Raw genomic sequence first — 15,561 nt, forward strand, 5'->3', positions numbered from 1 at the left:
GAGGGTGCGAGAATTCACCAGAGACAGAGCGGGGAGCAGAGCAGGCAGAATGACGAAATACACTTTTGAAGGGAGCAGCGGGAGAGACATGACAGGTCTGCCGAGCCATGTGGGGCTCTCCCTGGCCGGCCGGGAATCGAACCTGCACTACCGAGGCTGCGGACAGCTTCACAGGGCTGCGCTCAACCTGCTAAGCCATTAACAAGATTTTAAATTTGAGGAAGCACAGGAGTTCGTATTATGTATTTGGTTTCCGATCAACTTTTGGCACACAGTGAAAATTAGAAACCACCCATCGGAAGAGGAAATGGCGGCAGGCTGAGGAGCAAAATAACCAACATCCCAAAACTTTGCAAAACGGAACAATGGGAGACCGGCCCGTGCGCCCCGGGGAGGGGAAGTGGGCGGGGCGATGAGGCTTCGGGGGCGGGGCTCGCCGCCCAGTGGGAGGAGGGGCCTGCGGCGTGCCCGCTCGCTCCTCCTCTGAGACGTCACGTCCAGGGTTCGCCCTCTGCCGCCCAAGACTTGGTTCTCGCTGCGGCACGCGCGCGCGCCCCGGAAGCTGCCCCTACTCGGGGGTCATGATGGGCAGCAAAATGGCGTCCGCCAGCAGGGTCGTTCAGGTAAAGAGATTCGGTCGCCTTCCCGTAACGTGGGCGGTAGGGATGGTGCCCAGTAGAGTAACCGCGCTGGGGAAGAAAGGCGGTGGCGTAACGGCGGCCTTTAGTCGGGCCAGATGCGGTGCCTGGGGGTGTGTGTGAGCATTGGAAGTTGAACGCATTGGGTAGGGCGATGAGCCGGGAGCTGGAGTTGAGGGTTCGAGCGCGGCCACGGAAGTACCTCATCTCAGCAGGTAGGCATATAGCTGCCCCGGGGTCCCTGTATTGTCCTCCGCCAAGATATTAGCGCCCTTAGGAGTCTGCGGGCTAGGCTGCCCTGGCAATGGTGCGGCCAATCGTCTTCTAGTATCGTCTGTGATGTGTCTGATCAGCCAATCGGGAGGAAGGCGGTAGCAGGGAGTCAAAGGAAGCAAACCCCGCTTCTGACCCAGTGTCCCTTCAAGGTCTTGCGAGTGACCGGAGAGCTGGCCCTGAAGGATGCGAACTCGGCCGCGGCCGGTTCTTCCCTGCCAGGTCAAGTGTCCCTCTACAAGGCTGTATGGGGAGAATTGATTGAGAAGATAGTATTTACGTTTTTGTGGGATATACGTCTTAATGTCGGTCTCCGAAGCCTTTTTTTTTTTTGAGTTTGGATAAACTTCCCCAGGGGCCACGTTTTTAATCCACATATCAATCGCCAGCTCTTGACAGCTTGTGTATTTGCTTCTCCAGCTGTAGTCACAAGCTTAAGTAGGAGAGGTAAAAATGGTATGTATGAACATGGACATAGATGTGCTTGGCTTATTTGGTCGTTTTCAACTCTAGAGTTCATTATTGTACGATGAATGTTTCACTTTCATATGAGAAGTGCATTTCTCTTTATACAAGTATATCTCTCAAAAGACCTTTTCCTAATGATAGTCTGAATGATAATCCTAGATCCCAGTCTTCGGTGCCATTGCAATGAGTGATCCTCACTTATTCAGTGAATAGTTAATGAACATTAACTAATTAAAGATTTTGTGAGCACAAGGAGAACATCTGACAAAAAACTGGTATCCATAATACATAACCCACTTTAATAGCCCACTTATATATATATATATATCATTAAAAATATAAATAGCCCAATTTAAAAGTAGACAAGTAGGTTTTAAAAATTGGTAATGCATTAAAAAAGATATCCAAAATCATCTGCAAACCTGTGAAAAGACACTTACCAGGAAAATACAAATAAAAACCAGGAAGTACTACTGTACCCACCAAAATTATTAAAATTAAAAAAACTGTAAATACCAAATGGCAATGAGAATGTGAGCACCTAAAATCCTCATAAATTGTTGGGAGAATAAAATAGTACAGCCAGATGGTAGGTATACCTACCCAGTGATCTGACAGTTCTGCTCACAGTTTTACAAGGGAAAAGAATGCACTTAACCTATAAAAATACTTGTAAAAACATTCATAGCTGCTTTATTACTAATAACCCCCTAACTAGATATCATCCAAATGTCCATTAGCAGGATAAAAAGCTGTGGTAGATTTTTAAAGTGAAAAAATTACACATAGTAATAAAGAACTAACTACTGATATATGAAAGAAAAATGAATGTGAGATATACAATAGAAACTGTTCTGTCTCCTAAGATACAAAAACCTGTACTCACATTCATAATATTATTAGCAATATTGCTAAGATTATATAATAATTACCTATTATATATTTTTTTTTAAAGATTGATTTTTATTTATGCATACATTTTCTGGTAGGCCAGAGGTGCTGGGGATGCATGAGAGGATTCACCAGACGTAGAATGGGGAACAGAACAGGCAGATCCACTGAAATACACTGCTGAGGGGGATAGCGGGCGAGACAGAAGCGGTCTACTGCATCATATGTGGGCTATCTCCCTGGCCGGGGATCAAACTCTTGCCATAGTGGCTGATGATAGCTTGATAGTGCTGAGAGTTAACCCCTGCGCCACCAGGGAGGCCCAATTACCTATTAGCAAAATTTCTTGAGTACCTCTGTGCCAGGCCTATACTCAGTACTGGGACTGCTGTGCCAACAAGACAGGCACAGTGCCTCCATTGAGTAGAGTTTGGCCATTCATCAGTACTTTGCAGAAAGAGTAGTATTTCAATAGACTGGCATAGAAATTTACAAAGCATGGTCTCAACATTGAGAAATTTGGCTGTACTACAGGTTTTCTAGAATTTATTTTACAAGAGTAAGTTACAGTTAATAAGTAAATATCTGCTGAATGCCAAAAAATATGTATTTGATTGGTTTGGACCATTGTGAGAGCAAAAGGTGGTAGCTTATCGTTTATGAAGTGATTTAACTACATGAGACACAGGGTGAGAAGATGGGTGGTTGGATTAATTCAGGGTTTGCGATTTCCTCCCTCCAGCAAAGAAGTTTAGAATGCAGATAAAACAATATTGAATGTACTGCAGGTTTCAATATAGATTCAAAAGAAAGTCAGGATGAGACCAATTAATTGTGAGGAAAGAGAACAATTTTGGAAATGGGGGGCTTGATGAAATTGATAAGAGGAAGAAGATGAGAAAAGAGAGTTATAGGTTAAAAAGTTGTAATTTTTGATATTAGGTTGAGATTTTAGCTACAGCTCTGAACTTAATTCAGAATTCAGAATGAAAAAAAGAAACTTTCAGAAGTAAACAGTAAGCTAGAAGGAATAGAGGGTAAATAAGCAAATCAGAAATTATACTAAAGGAGAGGGTGATAAAAGAGAAAAATGGGGGGAAATAGTAAAGAGATTAAAGGATTTAGAGAAAGTGATTAAAATAGGCAAAGACAAGACACAATTTTTGTATTAGTCTCTAAAAAAGAAAAAGCATCTCCAAACCTATACTTTTAATAAAATTTCCCTGATAAAAAAAGAAAACAAACTTAATGCTTTGTACTTAAGAGAATTGACTCAGTATGGTTGACAAATGGGTGTAGTCTAGTAAAATAGATTTTGAAGAAAAAAAATTCTTTGGTGATCTAGACAAGAACAAGCACTTACAAGAGGAGTTATCAGCGTTTTCAGTGATAATACTTCATAGAAGAGGGCATGTGAATAAAATAATTTAGGTAATTGAAGAAGAATAATTTAAGTAGTTAAAAAAATGTGAGCCAAAGATTTATCTAGCTACACTGACCTTCAAGTGCACAGACCATAAACCCTTCTAAACCTTTAATAAATCTGGGAATATTGTTCCCTGGAACCTTTCTAGATATCCTACAGAAAAAGCTTCAGAATAGCTTCTTTCTCTGCAGTGTATGTGCATTTGTGTAAGTGTGTATATATATTCTTACATACCTATACAATTAGTCCTAACTTCAAAAACAGTCTCTTCATTTACTGGGTAAATGTTTGCTGAGCATTTGCTATGTTCCAAGCACTACTGCGGAAATGCTTAATTTTCTGCCTTTCCAGGATTTTAGCTCTCCTGTAATCACTGGCTGAATCAACTGCCCACTGTAGAATATTCTTCGATGTTCAGGATGTCATTGAAACACTAAAGAGGAATTTTTAAATCAAATTTTGGAAACTGCTTAGAGAGGAATGACATTTGTGTTGTTTTGAAAAATAAGCAGGCAGGTGGAAGAGGAGTCATGTGAGTGGAATGGAATTGGGGAGAGATTTCTTTACAATGGACCCAAACTCTACATTGAGCGGGGATGGAAATGGCATGATGAAATAGGGAAATGACAGGTTCTTCAGAACACAGGGTACATAAGACAGTGATGAGGACTGAGGGAGGCAAAGACCAGATGAGGATCATAACAGGCCTTGTGAGTTTAAAATCCAAGTTTGAAATTGATTCAGAAAACTCTTCGACATTTTAAAAACTTTAAAATGGGGTTGGGACGGTAAGATAAATACACATTCTTTAAAGAAAGTTGACTGTGAAAAGGAAGAAATAGTTACTAGAGGGAGAGAGTTTTGTTTTTTTAACATGAAAGACTTGAGCATGCTCTTATGCTGAGGTAAAGAACCATATTCTGGTATTTTCTCACAGTAGCAGAATTATAGTCGTAATTTTTAGGCAAGTCCCAACAAACCTATTTATTTCAGAACTCTTAAAAATGTATAATATGTAGTATGTAATATACAAAGGCATTGCAGATAAACACTTATCTAGATATAATAAAACTACATATTATTACTTTATTATTTTTTTTAATGATTTATTTATTTATACAAGCACTGGGTACAGTCAGAAGCGTGGGAGGGTGAGAGAATTCACCAGAGCCAGAGTGGAGAACAGAACAGGCAGACTGACGAAATACACTGCTGAGGGGAGCAGTGGGCACCAGGAGAGGTCTGTCCCGCCATGTGGGACCCTCGCCAGAGGCTGGGGATCGAACCGATGCTGCAGAGGCTGTGGGCAGCTTCCCAGCCCAACGCTCAACCCCTGCGCCACCGGGGAGGCCCCGTATTATTACTTTAAATGTGAATAGTACTCTGTTGTGTTGTATAATGTCTTAGTGTATATGTTGAAGATTTCATATTGGAAGATCCACATTACCTGGGATTTCAGGGATATGTTATAAAAACATTCAAGTATATGTTATAAAAACATTCTGAAAATACATATTTCTGTGGTATAGTAAAAAAGGCTAAAATAGAGGACTATCAGATGTTTTAATTGGTCTTATCTGGTTAGGGTATTTTAACATTTTCTTTGTGCTTTCCTGCATATAAAATTCCTCCACACACACACACAATCTTTTTATATCGGACATGTGTCACTTTTGTAGTCAGAAAATGTATTTTTTTAAAATATCTAATTTTTGGAAGCTTTTGTAAGCCTACTCAGTTGCTCGGTATTGAGGTAATAGGGAAATAACACTTAAGTCAGGAAACTTACTGGAATTGGAAACTTCCAATTCTTACAGGTCAGTACAGCTATATATAAGTAATGCAATATAAAATCCATGCCATCATCTTCAAAAGGTTGTTTTAAGGTCAGTTGATAGTAAATGTCTTGTGATGTATAAAGTTCAAAGTTATGAATAGCAGATAAGCTAAACAAGTTAATGATTCCTCAACCAGCTTTCCTGTTGAGGAAGAATGAAATAATACAATAAAAAGTTAGAGTGAAATATTTTATTTTATTATTTTTTTTTTTTTAAAGATTTATTTTTATTTATTTATACAAGCACTGGGTACAGTCAGAAGTGCGGGAGGGTGAGAGAATTCACCAGAGCCAGAGCGGGGAGCAGAGCAGGCAGAAGGACCGAAGCACACTGCTGAGGGGAGCAGCGGGCGGCAGGAGAGGTCTGCGCGCCATGTGGGACCCTCCTACAGTGGCCGGGGAGCAGCCGGGGATTGAACTGGCGCTGCAGAGGCTGTGGGCAGCTTCGCAACCCAGCGCTCAACCGCTGCGCCACCGGGGAGGCCCTGAAATATTTTATTTTTACTAAGGTATCTGTTTATGAGGTTTAGTAGATTGTTTCAAAAAGTTAACATTATTTTAGTGCACTGTCTTTTTTTCATGCATTTTATTTACTTTAGGTAGTCAAGCCACATACTCCACTAATAAGATTCCCAGATAGAAGAGACAATCCGAAACCCAATGGTAAGTTGTACTATATTTAGAATTTTCAAAAATGTATATGTGCATTTATATGAGTACTATGTACAGTATTTCTCACTCTAAATAAGGTAGACTAATGTAGCTGCGATCAAAGTAGTGCCTTAGGTTGCATGCAAGTAGAAATTAACTTTTTATTACCTCCAGTTTAAAAGGTAGTCACTCAACAGTAGATGTCTCTGAAATTTTTAATGACACTGAGTTTGTATAGGAGAATTTTTGTTCTACTTCTTTCTTCTGTCCTTAGAAGAATTTTTCATACACATTTGCAAACATTATGAAAATAGTAGCCATTCCTATATTTCTCTCCCAGCTAACCTTTTCTTTCATTCACTCGTTTATTCACTCAGTCAGTAAATATTTCTTAGATTGCCTTAGTACTTAGCAATTATCTTCCATTTTTATCAGACCGTTTGTCCCTGTCTTTATTATTACATATATCCTTAATCTTTTATTCAAGGAAAATTTCAACAAACTTATTATAATAACTCTTACAGAATTAAGATAAAATTATAAAGATATTGAGAAAACTGAAATCTACATTTACCAACTCTCATATTTTCCATTTTGTAAAATATTATATCTAAACTCCACCATCTGACAAAACTTGCATAGGTTATCTATAGAGGTCAAACTCCACTATTTAGAAGTTTAATTATTTTACAAACTTGTTCAATTTAATAATTCACTCAAAATTACTTTATTTGTTTTATTTTTTTAAAGATTTATTTATTTATGCATAGAAGAACTGGGGTACATGCCAGAGGTGTGGGGGGTGAGAGACTTCACCAGAGACAGAGTGGGGAACAGAACAGGCAGATTGATTGAAATACACTGCTGAGGGGAGCAGCGGGTGAGTCAGGAGAGGTCTGTTGCACCATGGGGGTATCTCCCTGGTTGGGGATTGAACTTGTGCTGCATTGGGTGCGGATAGCTTCATAAGTTGTGTCTAACCCCCTTGCGCCCCACCAGGGAGGCCCGGCCCACTTCATTTGTTTTAAAAAGAACTTTTTGAAAATATATATAGTTACCCAACTAAGTCATTCTGTAATACATACCTCTTAAAATGGTAATACTTCTCATTTTAAGAATTACTTGATTATTTCAATAATAGATAAAATAGTATGTTAAGATACTTCAACAATTGCTCTAATAACTTTTTTTTTTCCCCAGTATCAGAAGCTTTGGGATCAGCAGGACTACCGTCTCACTCTTCTTCAATTTCACAACATTCTAAAGGAAGTAAATCACCAGATTGGCTGATGTATCAGGGCCCACCAGACACTGCAGAAATAATAAAAACATTACCTCAGAAATATAGAAGGAAACTTGTATCTCAGGAAGAAATGGAATTTATCCAGGTATGCTATTGTGTTTTATCACAAAATTGTCTAAAACACCTTAACATTTTTGGGTTTTGGAATTTTACATGTTGATTTATATTCTCTACCAACTGTCTTGTCAAGGTTTGTTCAAAAGTAAGAGATAGATAGTCTTTTGGGCCAGTAATAAACTTGTCGGAGCCCTCAAAAAATGTGCATGAAGAATATATATATGTAGAATTATAATATGTTAAATAACAATAGATAAAACCACATGAGAAAAAGCTCTAGGGTCCTCAATAAATTTCAGAGTGTGAAGGGTTTCTGAAACCAAGAAATTTTTGGATCACTGAGGTAGGTCAGTCTTACTTTCCATATCATAAATGATGTTTATAACATAGATATGAGTATCCAAAAGTGGTAAAAACTCAAAATTGTTTTTGAAAAATAAAGGTCACTTGCTTAAAATGGTGTAAATGCATATAGTGCCATGAAAACATTTCTTATATATTTTTATCACTCAAACTTATTGTTTTATTTTTTCCTTTTCAGCGTGGAGGTCCAGAATAATCACTTACAGTGGGGCTGCAGTTTGTCATCAGGCAAATGAATAGTCTTTACAATAAAGGACTTCCAAAATGACAAATGAGAAATTGTATATTAAACAACTTTAATAAATATTCTGTAAAAAAGAAAAGAAAAGAAATATAGAAAATTTAGATGGACACTTGTATCTCCTAATTTATGTACCTGGTCAGCTTCTCCATAAGCTTACCTATTGTTTATATATTATCTACTTATTAAAGTATACATTTTTAAATGTTAGCCTATTAATTTACTCTTGATTATCAAGTATTACCAGTGTTGAACTATGAAAAGCACACAAATGTCTAGTAAACCTACATAGGTTTCCCAGAATTTCACTTTTCTTTCAGTTTCTGTGTAGACATAAAAAAATTTATTAGGCAGAATTGCTGCTTTTGGGAAGAGATTTTCCTAAAGAGGAGGATCAGTGAAATAATGACTCCATTATATGTTCTTAATTCTCTTACTATATTTTCATTCACAAAGTTTCTCAAACTTTATGGCTTAATAAGTATATTTTATGTAAATGATAAAAATATAGCCAAGGTAAAAACAGGTGACTTTGTGATATTAAGACTGGAGAGTTAACAAATAAGATTATTTGTAACCTGTGTTTAGAAATGAATGTCAGAAAATAAGAGGTCAAAAGAATATAGCATAGGAATAAATGTTTGACTAGAAATTACAACTTAATTATATTTTGAGACGTGTTAAGTCTAATTCTTTGGTTTAGTTTACCATTTTGATTATGTTGTATGCAAATCCTGATAATCCCTAATTTTCTCAAACTTTCAATGTCTGAAACTTGCATTAAATCAGTCTACATTTTTACCTTATTAAGGCAATTTATGAAACTTTAATAGGGTTTTCCTGTGCCAAGAGCATTATTACTGTGAAAGTAAAGTCTTATGAAGCTAATAAATTCTCTTCCCTATGTTTAATGGTTTCTAGAATATGCTTTTAAAAAGTCACCCCTAACTGTAAGAGTAGCTCATGAGCACTAGACAGGGTAGAATTGTTGAGTATGTTTTTATATTTTCTGGTTCCCTATGGGTTCATATTCACCTTAACCCATAGTAATGGGCTAATTAGTTCTCTCTTCAGAAGAAGAGTGGATCTGCTGCTTTTGTAAATTCTGTGATATGGCCTGGTATAAATGTTGCCCAATTCAAATATGAGATAGAGGTTTGGTGCTAACAATAAACTATTCTGATGACTCATGAAAATTACATGATTCATGATATTTTATTATTTTAAAATTTTATTTGAAAAATTTTCTTTAAAACTAGCACTGTTCTTTTTTTTTAATCCTTAGTTTTCTCATTTCAGTAAAAGGTAGCCTAGGGCAATTCTTTTTCTCTCAGAAATAGTGGAATTAGGTAATGAAGAGTAGCTTGAATAGTACTTGAATAGTACAATAGTACAAAACCCCAGTTCTGGAGGGGTTTCTTTACTAGATCTGTTGCTATGAAAGTCACAATGGGGAAAAAAATAACACTTTTACAGAATTTTTGAGTATTGGTATGGCAAAAATTGGGAATTGCTGTTTTCTGATGGGCTCCCAAGAAGGGTGTTGTCATAGAAAGAATCCTGATTAGGCTTAGAGTAAATAGCCTGCATTTTGCTTGGGGTTAGGCACTTAAGTATATGTAACTATTATGAAATTGCTTACTTTGTTCAAGTTTTATTTTCCTTTCTAGTGTTATACAGTGTGACAGGCAGGATCATATTAGTGTATTGCCTTTTGTAACAAATCGCCACAGAATATAATGGTTAAAAACAACAATAATCACATAATAACTGTGGTTTCTCTGAGTAAGGAATTCAGTTTGGCTGGCATTTATCTCAGTATGACTCATGAGATTGCAATCAGATGCTACCTGGGGCTGAAGTTATCTGAAGACCTGAAATGGAGCTGGATAATTCACTTGCATCCAAGATGTCTCACTCACAAGGCTGAAAGTTGATGCTGGCAGTTCACAGGAGACCTCAGACATGATGACTGACTTTCCCTAAAGCAGATGCTCCAAGTGTGCAATGTTAGAAGCATCAAGGCTTTTTAAGATGTAGCCTCACAAATTACACTCATTCTGTATATTCTGCTGACCATACAGAACTCTATTTCGTTGGAGGAGATTATACAAATGCTTTAATACCAAAAAGTGAAGGCCCCTTGGGGCCATCTTGGAAACTGACTACTTCTGATTTGTGAAGTGCTTTGTAAACTGTAAAATGCTACACAGATGCTGAATGGTATTTAGGTTACTGTTACAGAGATGTCTTTCAAAAAGAGCTGTGACCTAAGTCATGTGATACCACTTTTAAGAGAGATAGGTGATAAAGACTGTTTCTGCAACATGTGAAAATTTTGCCTACCAACAAAATAAAACGATAAAGATCCAAGTAGTGACAAAGATATGGATGGCCACCAATATTAGTTTTGTAATGGCTAATATAAACAGTATTATCAGAAGTGTGAAGTCATTTAAGTCATGCAGCAAATATATTTGTTGGTCCTATGCACAGGAGAAATCTAAAAACAGGTTAAATAATTTGCCCAGATCATATATCTAGGGACTGAATACTAGTAGGGCCAGTATTTAAATGCAGGTAATCTAGATCCAAACTATTCACTGTAATACTTTAATTATGATCCTTGGTATTCTGCTGCCTTCTTAAACATTCATTTGAAAATCAGGATTTTCAACTTTTAGAAATACCAAATGATTAAGCTTAAAAACTTGGAATTTTCCTTCCCACACCTCTACAACCCATATGTAGCATGTTAGCAAATCCTATTGGCTGGAGGCCAAATTGCTGTCACTAAAAACAGCCATATTATTTACTACAATAATTTTTTTTTTTTAACTGCTTCAGTCAGTGAAAGGGAAACTTTATTGAGGGCCCAGAGTCATGGGGCTTGGGCAGGAGGTTGTCTGCAGGCAAAGGAAGGAAGGGTCTTATTTGACCTTCTTCTTGGGGTGCAGGTTGTTGGTATGGCCACACTTCTTGCGGCAGTTGACAGCGCGGGGGTGCAGGCGAGCATAACACTTGCGGCAGATCATCTTGTCACAGTTATATTTCTGGGCCAGCTGGCGGAGGGAAGGTTCAATGATGCCACCCCAAAGGCGCAATACCAGGTGCAGGGTAGACTCTGAATAGTGTAGTCTGAGAGAGTGTGACCATCTTCCAGCTGTTTGCCAGCAAAAATCAGATGCTGCTGGTCAGGTGGAATGCCCACCTTGTCTTGGATTTTGGCTTTGACATTTTCAATGGTGTCACTAGGCTCTACCTTGAGGGTGATGGTCTTGCCTGTCAGGGTCTTCACAAAGATCTGCATTTCTGCGACTGCCGCTCGGCCGCCTCGTTGAAGAGAAAGAGGGCCGTGGAACCGGAAACCCCCAGTTCACTACAATAATTTTTTGACTAGCAATCTAGCTTTTTCTTGCCCCTTTAAGTCTATTTGTTTCTCATTACAGCAATGAACCTTATAAAAATATTACATCAGATCATACAACTTGTCCAGAACTGCAGTGGCTTTTCAGCGATGGCTTTCCTGTACCACCCTATTTAAAACTGCAGACACTATTATCTCTAGCACTTATCACTGTGTATCAAAACATAATTTACTTGTGTCAACAGGAGAGAAGCAACCAGGTTATACAATCAGGAAGACCTTTATTTGAGATTAGAAAACAATACAGATGCATGACCAAGGGGCAAATCCAAAGTGTGTACTATCAGGGTCAGGGTACGGGAATTTTAAAAGATCAAGCAGGGAAGTGGTCTGAGGTTAGGTCATTTGTTGTGAAACTTTCTAGATTGGCTCTTGAGTTCACTTGTCAATGATTGGTGCATAGACAGTCTTCAGACAAAAGGGGGTTTTGCTGGACTAAACAGGAGATGTCTCCTGTTTGTTGTAGTCATGGAATTGCTTAATCAGTCTGTTTAATTTTCACCTAGAAGTCTCAACATGGCAGTTTAGAGACAAGATGAAGTCTGTTTGCCATAAAGCAGGCTCTGCAATTACTGTCACCTTCCATTGGAAGGCAAGGATCTTTGTCTTTTTCTTCTGCTTATTAGTCTACAAGAGACTGGCACATAGTAAGCACTTAGTGTATATTTGTTGAATCATGCTCTTAATTTGTTGATTTGTATAAAATTTTATAAAGACTCAAGAAGTTAGATACTGATCACAGCACTTAATTGAGCACATACTGTGTCTAAACTTGCTGCATCAGTCTTTAATCACCACAACCACTTATGATGTAGGCTATTATTTCCGTTCATAAAGAGTAGAAAAAACTGATGACCAGCACATAATTCTTCAGTTGACTAGGATTTTGTTTCCCTGGAAATACTTCTTAATAAAGGAATTGGGCTGAAAATCTCATCAGCAGACCTTTAAAAGCTTTGAGCACGCTTAAGTAACCTGACGTTGCAAGGCAAGGGGTCCACAGTAACCATGGAAACAAGACGCGCCTTAGCAAGCACCAGGAAACTGTATCATGGACAAGTCCAAGCCCTCCATATTCATACACGCCTATTAAATATCTAATTCAGAATATCGTATCGGAAGGCTGGCCAGTCCCCGGTACTGAAGAAATTAACAGGTAACTGGGTGACACAGACTCCAGCAAACACACTCTGCTTCCGGGTGCCAAAGCTAGATCACGTGATAGGGCGGGGCGTGCGCAGACTGCCAACCAACCCTGCCTGTCGCAGCTACCGTGGGGCGGGCGCCGACCGAACTTATTTAACATCACCCCGCCCATGCCGGAAGTGGGGGCGGAGCTAACAAAGCGTCGGCGCCCAGTGAACGGAAGTGGCTGTTGGAGGCTTTACCACAGCTTTAAATTCCTGCTGTCTGGAAGGCTCACTCCTTTCAGCTGGACTCGGGCTTCGTGCGCCGGATGGCTGTGGACGTGAAGTCACGAGCAAAACGTTATGAAAAACTGGACTTTCTCGGGGAGGGACAGGTGAGGCGCTCGGGCGGGATTCGAGGGCCCAGAGCGGAGAGCGCCCGGTAGCCTCACCTCGCAGGTTTTCTCGCGGAAGCCCGAGGACTGTCCCGGCTGCTCGCTCTCCTTGAGCGCGGCCCCCCTTGTGTTCACACTGGAGGGGAGCCTGAGAGGACTCTGCTTTCTGAAGATAAGCCTGGAACAGGACGAGGATTGCCTCACCACCTTTCAGGCACCCAGGAGTCGGCTCCGAGAACCCTGGGTTCTTTGCCTCCTGTAAATCGATGAGTAGAAAGGCGTGCACAAACTTAAGTTATTCCTGTTTTTCTCTCCAGTTTGCCACGGTTTACAAGGCCAGAGACAAGAACACCAACCAAATTGTCGCCATTAAGAAAGTGAGTTATAGTTTATTCTTTTTTCCAGTAGTCTGAATGCTGGCCTCATGAATTGATTGCTAGACAGCTGTCGTACTGCTTTAAACCGTCCTCTGCTAATAGTTTTATGTATCATTTTCTTTTTTTTTTTTAGAATTTTTTTTTATAGAGGCATGCTTTTTTTTATTCATTTGTTTGTTTTGTTTTTTTTTTTATTTTGTTTATACATGCACTGGGTACAGTCAGAAGCAAGGGAGGGTGAGAGAATTCACCAGAGCGGGGAGCAGAACAGGCAGAAGGACCGAAGTACACTGCTGAGGGGAGCAGCGGGCGGCAGGAGAGGTCTGCGCACCATGTGGGACCCTCCTCTGGTGGCCAGGGAGCAGCCGGGGATCGAACCAGCGCCGCAGAGGCCGCAGGCAGCTTCGCAACCCAGCGCTCAACCACCGCTCCACCACCGGGGAGGCCCTTATGTATCATTTTCAAAGAAAGATAGAATTATTTTCTTATGTTCCAAGAGCCAGTTTTTTATTCCATTCATTGAAGTCGAAATGAAGAAACTGCTAGATTTGTTTCATAAACTCGGACGTTGGCTAAGGCAGCAAGTCTCATCTGTTGGGACCTCACAACTATTTAATTTCAAGAACTTCACAGGCCACTTTCTTTCTCACCTGTCCCTCTATGTGGCCTATCTACATTTGCTGTGAACAGATTTACCATGAAATGCTTTCACCAGCTTTAACAACGTTAATGTGGTGCATTATTTTAAATGATTTTAAAAATTTTTTTAAAGATTTATTTTTATTTATACAAGAACTGGGGTACAGGCCAGAGGTGCGGGAGGGTGAGAGAATTCACCAGAGACAGAGCGGGGAGCAGAACAGGCAGATTTACTGAAATACACTCACTGCTGCGGGAAGCAGCAGGCGAGACAGGAGAGGTCTGCTGCACCATGTGGAATTCTCGCTCGCCGGCCAGGTCGAACCCGCGCTGGAGAAACAGCTTCACAGCGCTGCACTCAACCCGCTGCGCCACCAGGGAGGCCCTGTTTCAAATGATTTGAGTAGCTTTTTTGTTGCATTTATTTAAGAAACTAGCTAATTTTCTACATGCTGGGCATTTTCACCTCCATTTTGTCACTTAAGCCTCATGACACCCTCGTGAAGAAGGTGAAATTAGTATTCCTGTTTTACACTTGAGGTGTCTGAGGATAAGAGATATTACCTGACTTGTCAAGGTGCCACAGCTAGTAATTATTAAAGATAGGCTTTAGGGCCTCCCTGGTGGCGCAGTCAATTGGGATGCAACCTGTGAAGCTGTCCGCAGCCTCTGCAGCACGAGTTTGATCCCTGTCCTACCTCTCCTAACTGGCCTGCTGCTACCCCCAGCAGCATATTTCTGTCAGTCTGCCTGTTCTGTTCCCTACTCTGTCTCTGGTGAATCCTCTCACCCCCCTGCACCTCTGGCCTGTACCCCAGCTCTTGTATGCATAAATAAATAAAACTTTAAAAAAATAAAAATAAAGGTAGGCTTTAAATCCAGGTGTCCTGGTGCCCGGTTACTTGCTTTTTCCTATACTGCTGAAGTCAGTATCTCTCAGAAAGGCTGTTTTTTTCCACCTATCTCAGGTCCTTTGGGTGGGCAGGTGACCTCCTCCTTCCTATAGTTCCTGTTGCTTCTTTGTTTCTCCTTCAAAATCCCTAGCTCCTCTGACATTTACCTTCTCATTCACTTAACACCAGGCTCTCTCTCTCCCTCTCAACAAAAGTTCCTGCCACTGTCATCTTTTTTAATTTTTCTGACTTCTCTATTGCCCTGGCTTTCCAGCTTTGTTCTATAATTACCTCTATGGCTATGCCTTATTAAATAATCTTGTAAAGATAAAGGAGGCATATGTTAAGTTCTTAATTCCATTATTTGTGCAATTCAAAAACTAAAAGGCAAGAAATGGGAGGCACTTGTCCCTCTTTTATGTTGTTAATTTTGCCTTTTTTTTTTTAAAGATTTATTTATTTATGCATACAAGAACTGGGGTACAGGCCAGGGGTGGAGTGTGGGTGAGTATGCCATGTGGGTAGCTCCCTGGCCACAGTGGATTGAACTTGTGC

The 15,561-nt window shown here is 39.8% G+C and overlaps 2 protein-coding genes and 1 pseudogene across 5 annotated transcripts in view; 2 read left to right on the forward strand and 1 right to left on the reverse strand.

The window, feature by feature from the left end:
• The first annotated feature begins 478 nt into the window (after positions 1-478).
• MRPS36 (mitochondrial ribosomal protein S36) lies at positions 479-8,225 on the forward strand. Of its 2 annotated transcripts, none has more exons than XM_037529952.2 (4): positions 479-623; positions 6,133-6,196; positions 7,385-7,572; positions 8,086-8,225. In XM_037529952.2, the coding sequence occupies exons 1-4, from the start codon at positions 582-584 to the stop codon at positions 8,101-8,103; spliced, it is 312 nt and encodes a 103-aa protein (XP_037385849.1). In that variant the 5' UTR covers positions 479-581; the 3' UTR covers positions 8,104-8,225. The 2 variants fall into 2 exon arrangements, with proteins under 2 accessions (XP_037385849.1, XP_037385850.1); XM_037529953.2 differs by lacking the exon at positions 479-623 and adding an exon at positions 965-1,367.
• Positions 8,226-11,050: 2,825 nt separating this feature from the next.
• On the reverse strand, positions 11,051-11,467 carry LOC119261079 (ubiquitin-60S ribosomal protein L40-like; annotated as a pseudogene).
• Positions 11,468-12,888: 1,421 nt separating this feature from the next.
• CDK7 (cyclin dependent kinase 7) overlaps positions 12,889-15,561 on the forward strand; it is a 43,437-nt gene continuing 40,764 nt past the window's right edge. The window contains exons 1-2 of one of the 3 annotated variants that reach the window (XM_054687933.1): positions 12,889-13,097; positions 13,415-13,474. In XM_054687933.1, the coding sequence (XP_054543908.1) occupies positions 13,032-13,097; positions 13,415-13,474 (126 nt within the window). In that variant the 5' untranslated portion in view covers positions 12,889-13,031. The remainder of the gene's footprint in view (positions 13,098-13,414; positions 13,475-15,561) is intronic. The other 2 variants (XM_037529896.2, XM_054687934.1) reach the window with 2 other exon arrangements.

This window comes from Talpa occidentalis, unplaced genomic scaffold (genome assembly GCF_014898055.3).
Source record: "Talpa occidentalis isolate TD23 unplaced genomic scaffold, MPIMG_talOcc4v2.1 talOcc4.6, whole genome shotgun sequence".
NCBI classification, from domain to species: Eukaryota; Metazoa; Chordata; class Mammalia; order Eulipotyphla; family Talpidae; genus Talpa; species Talpa occidentalis.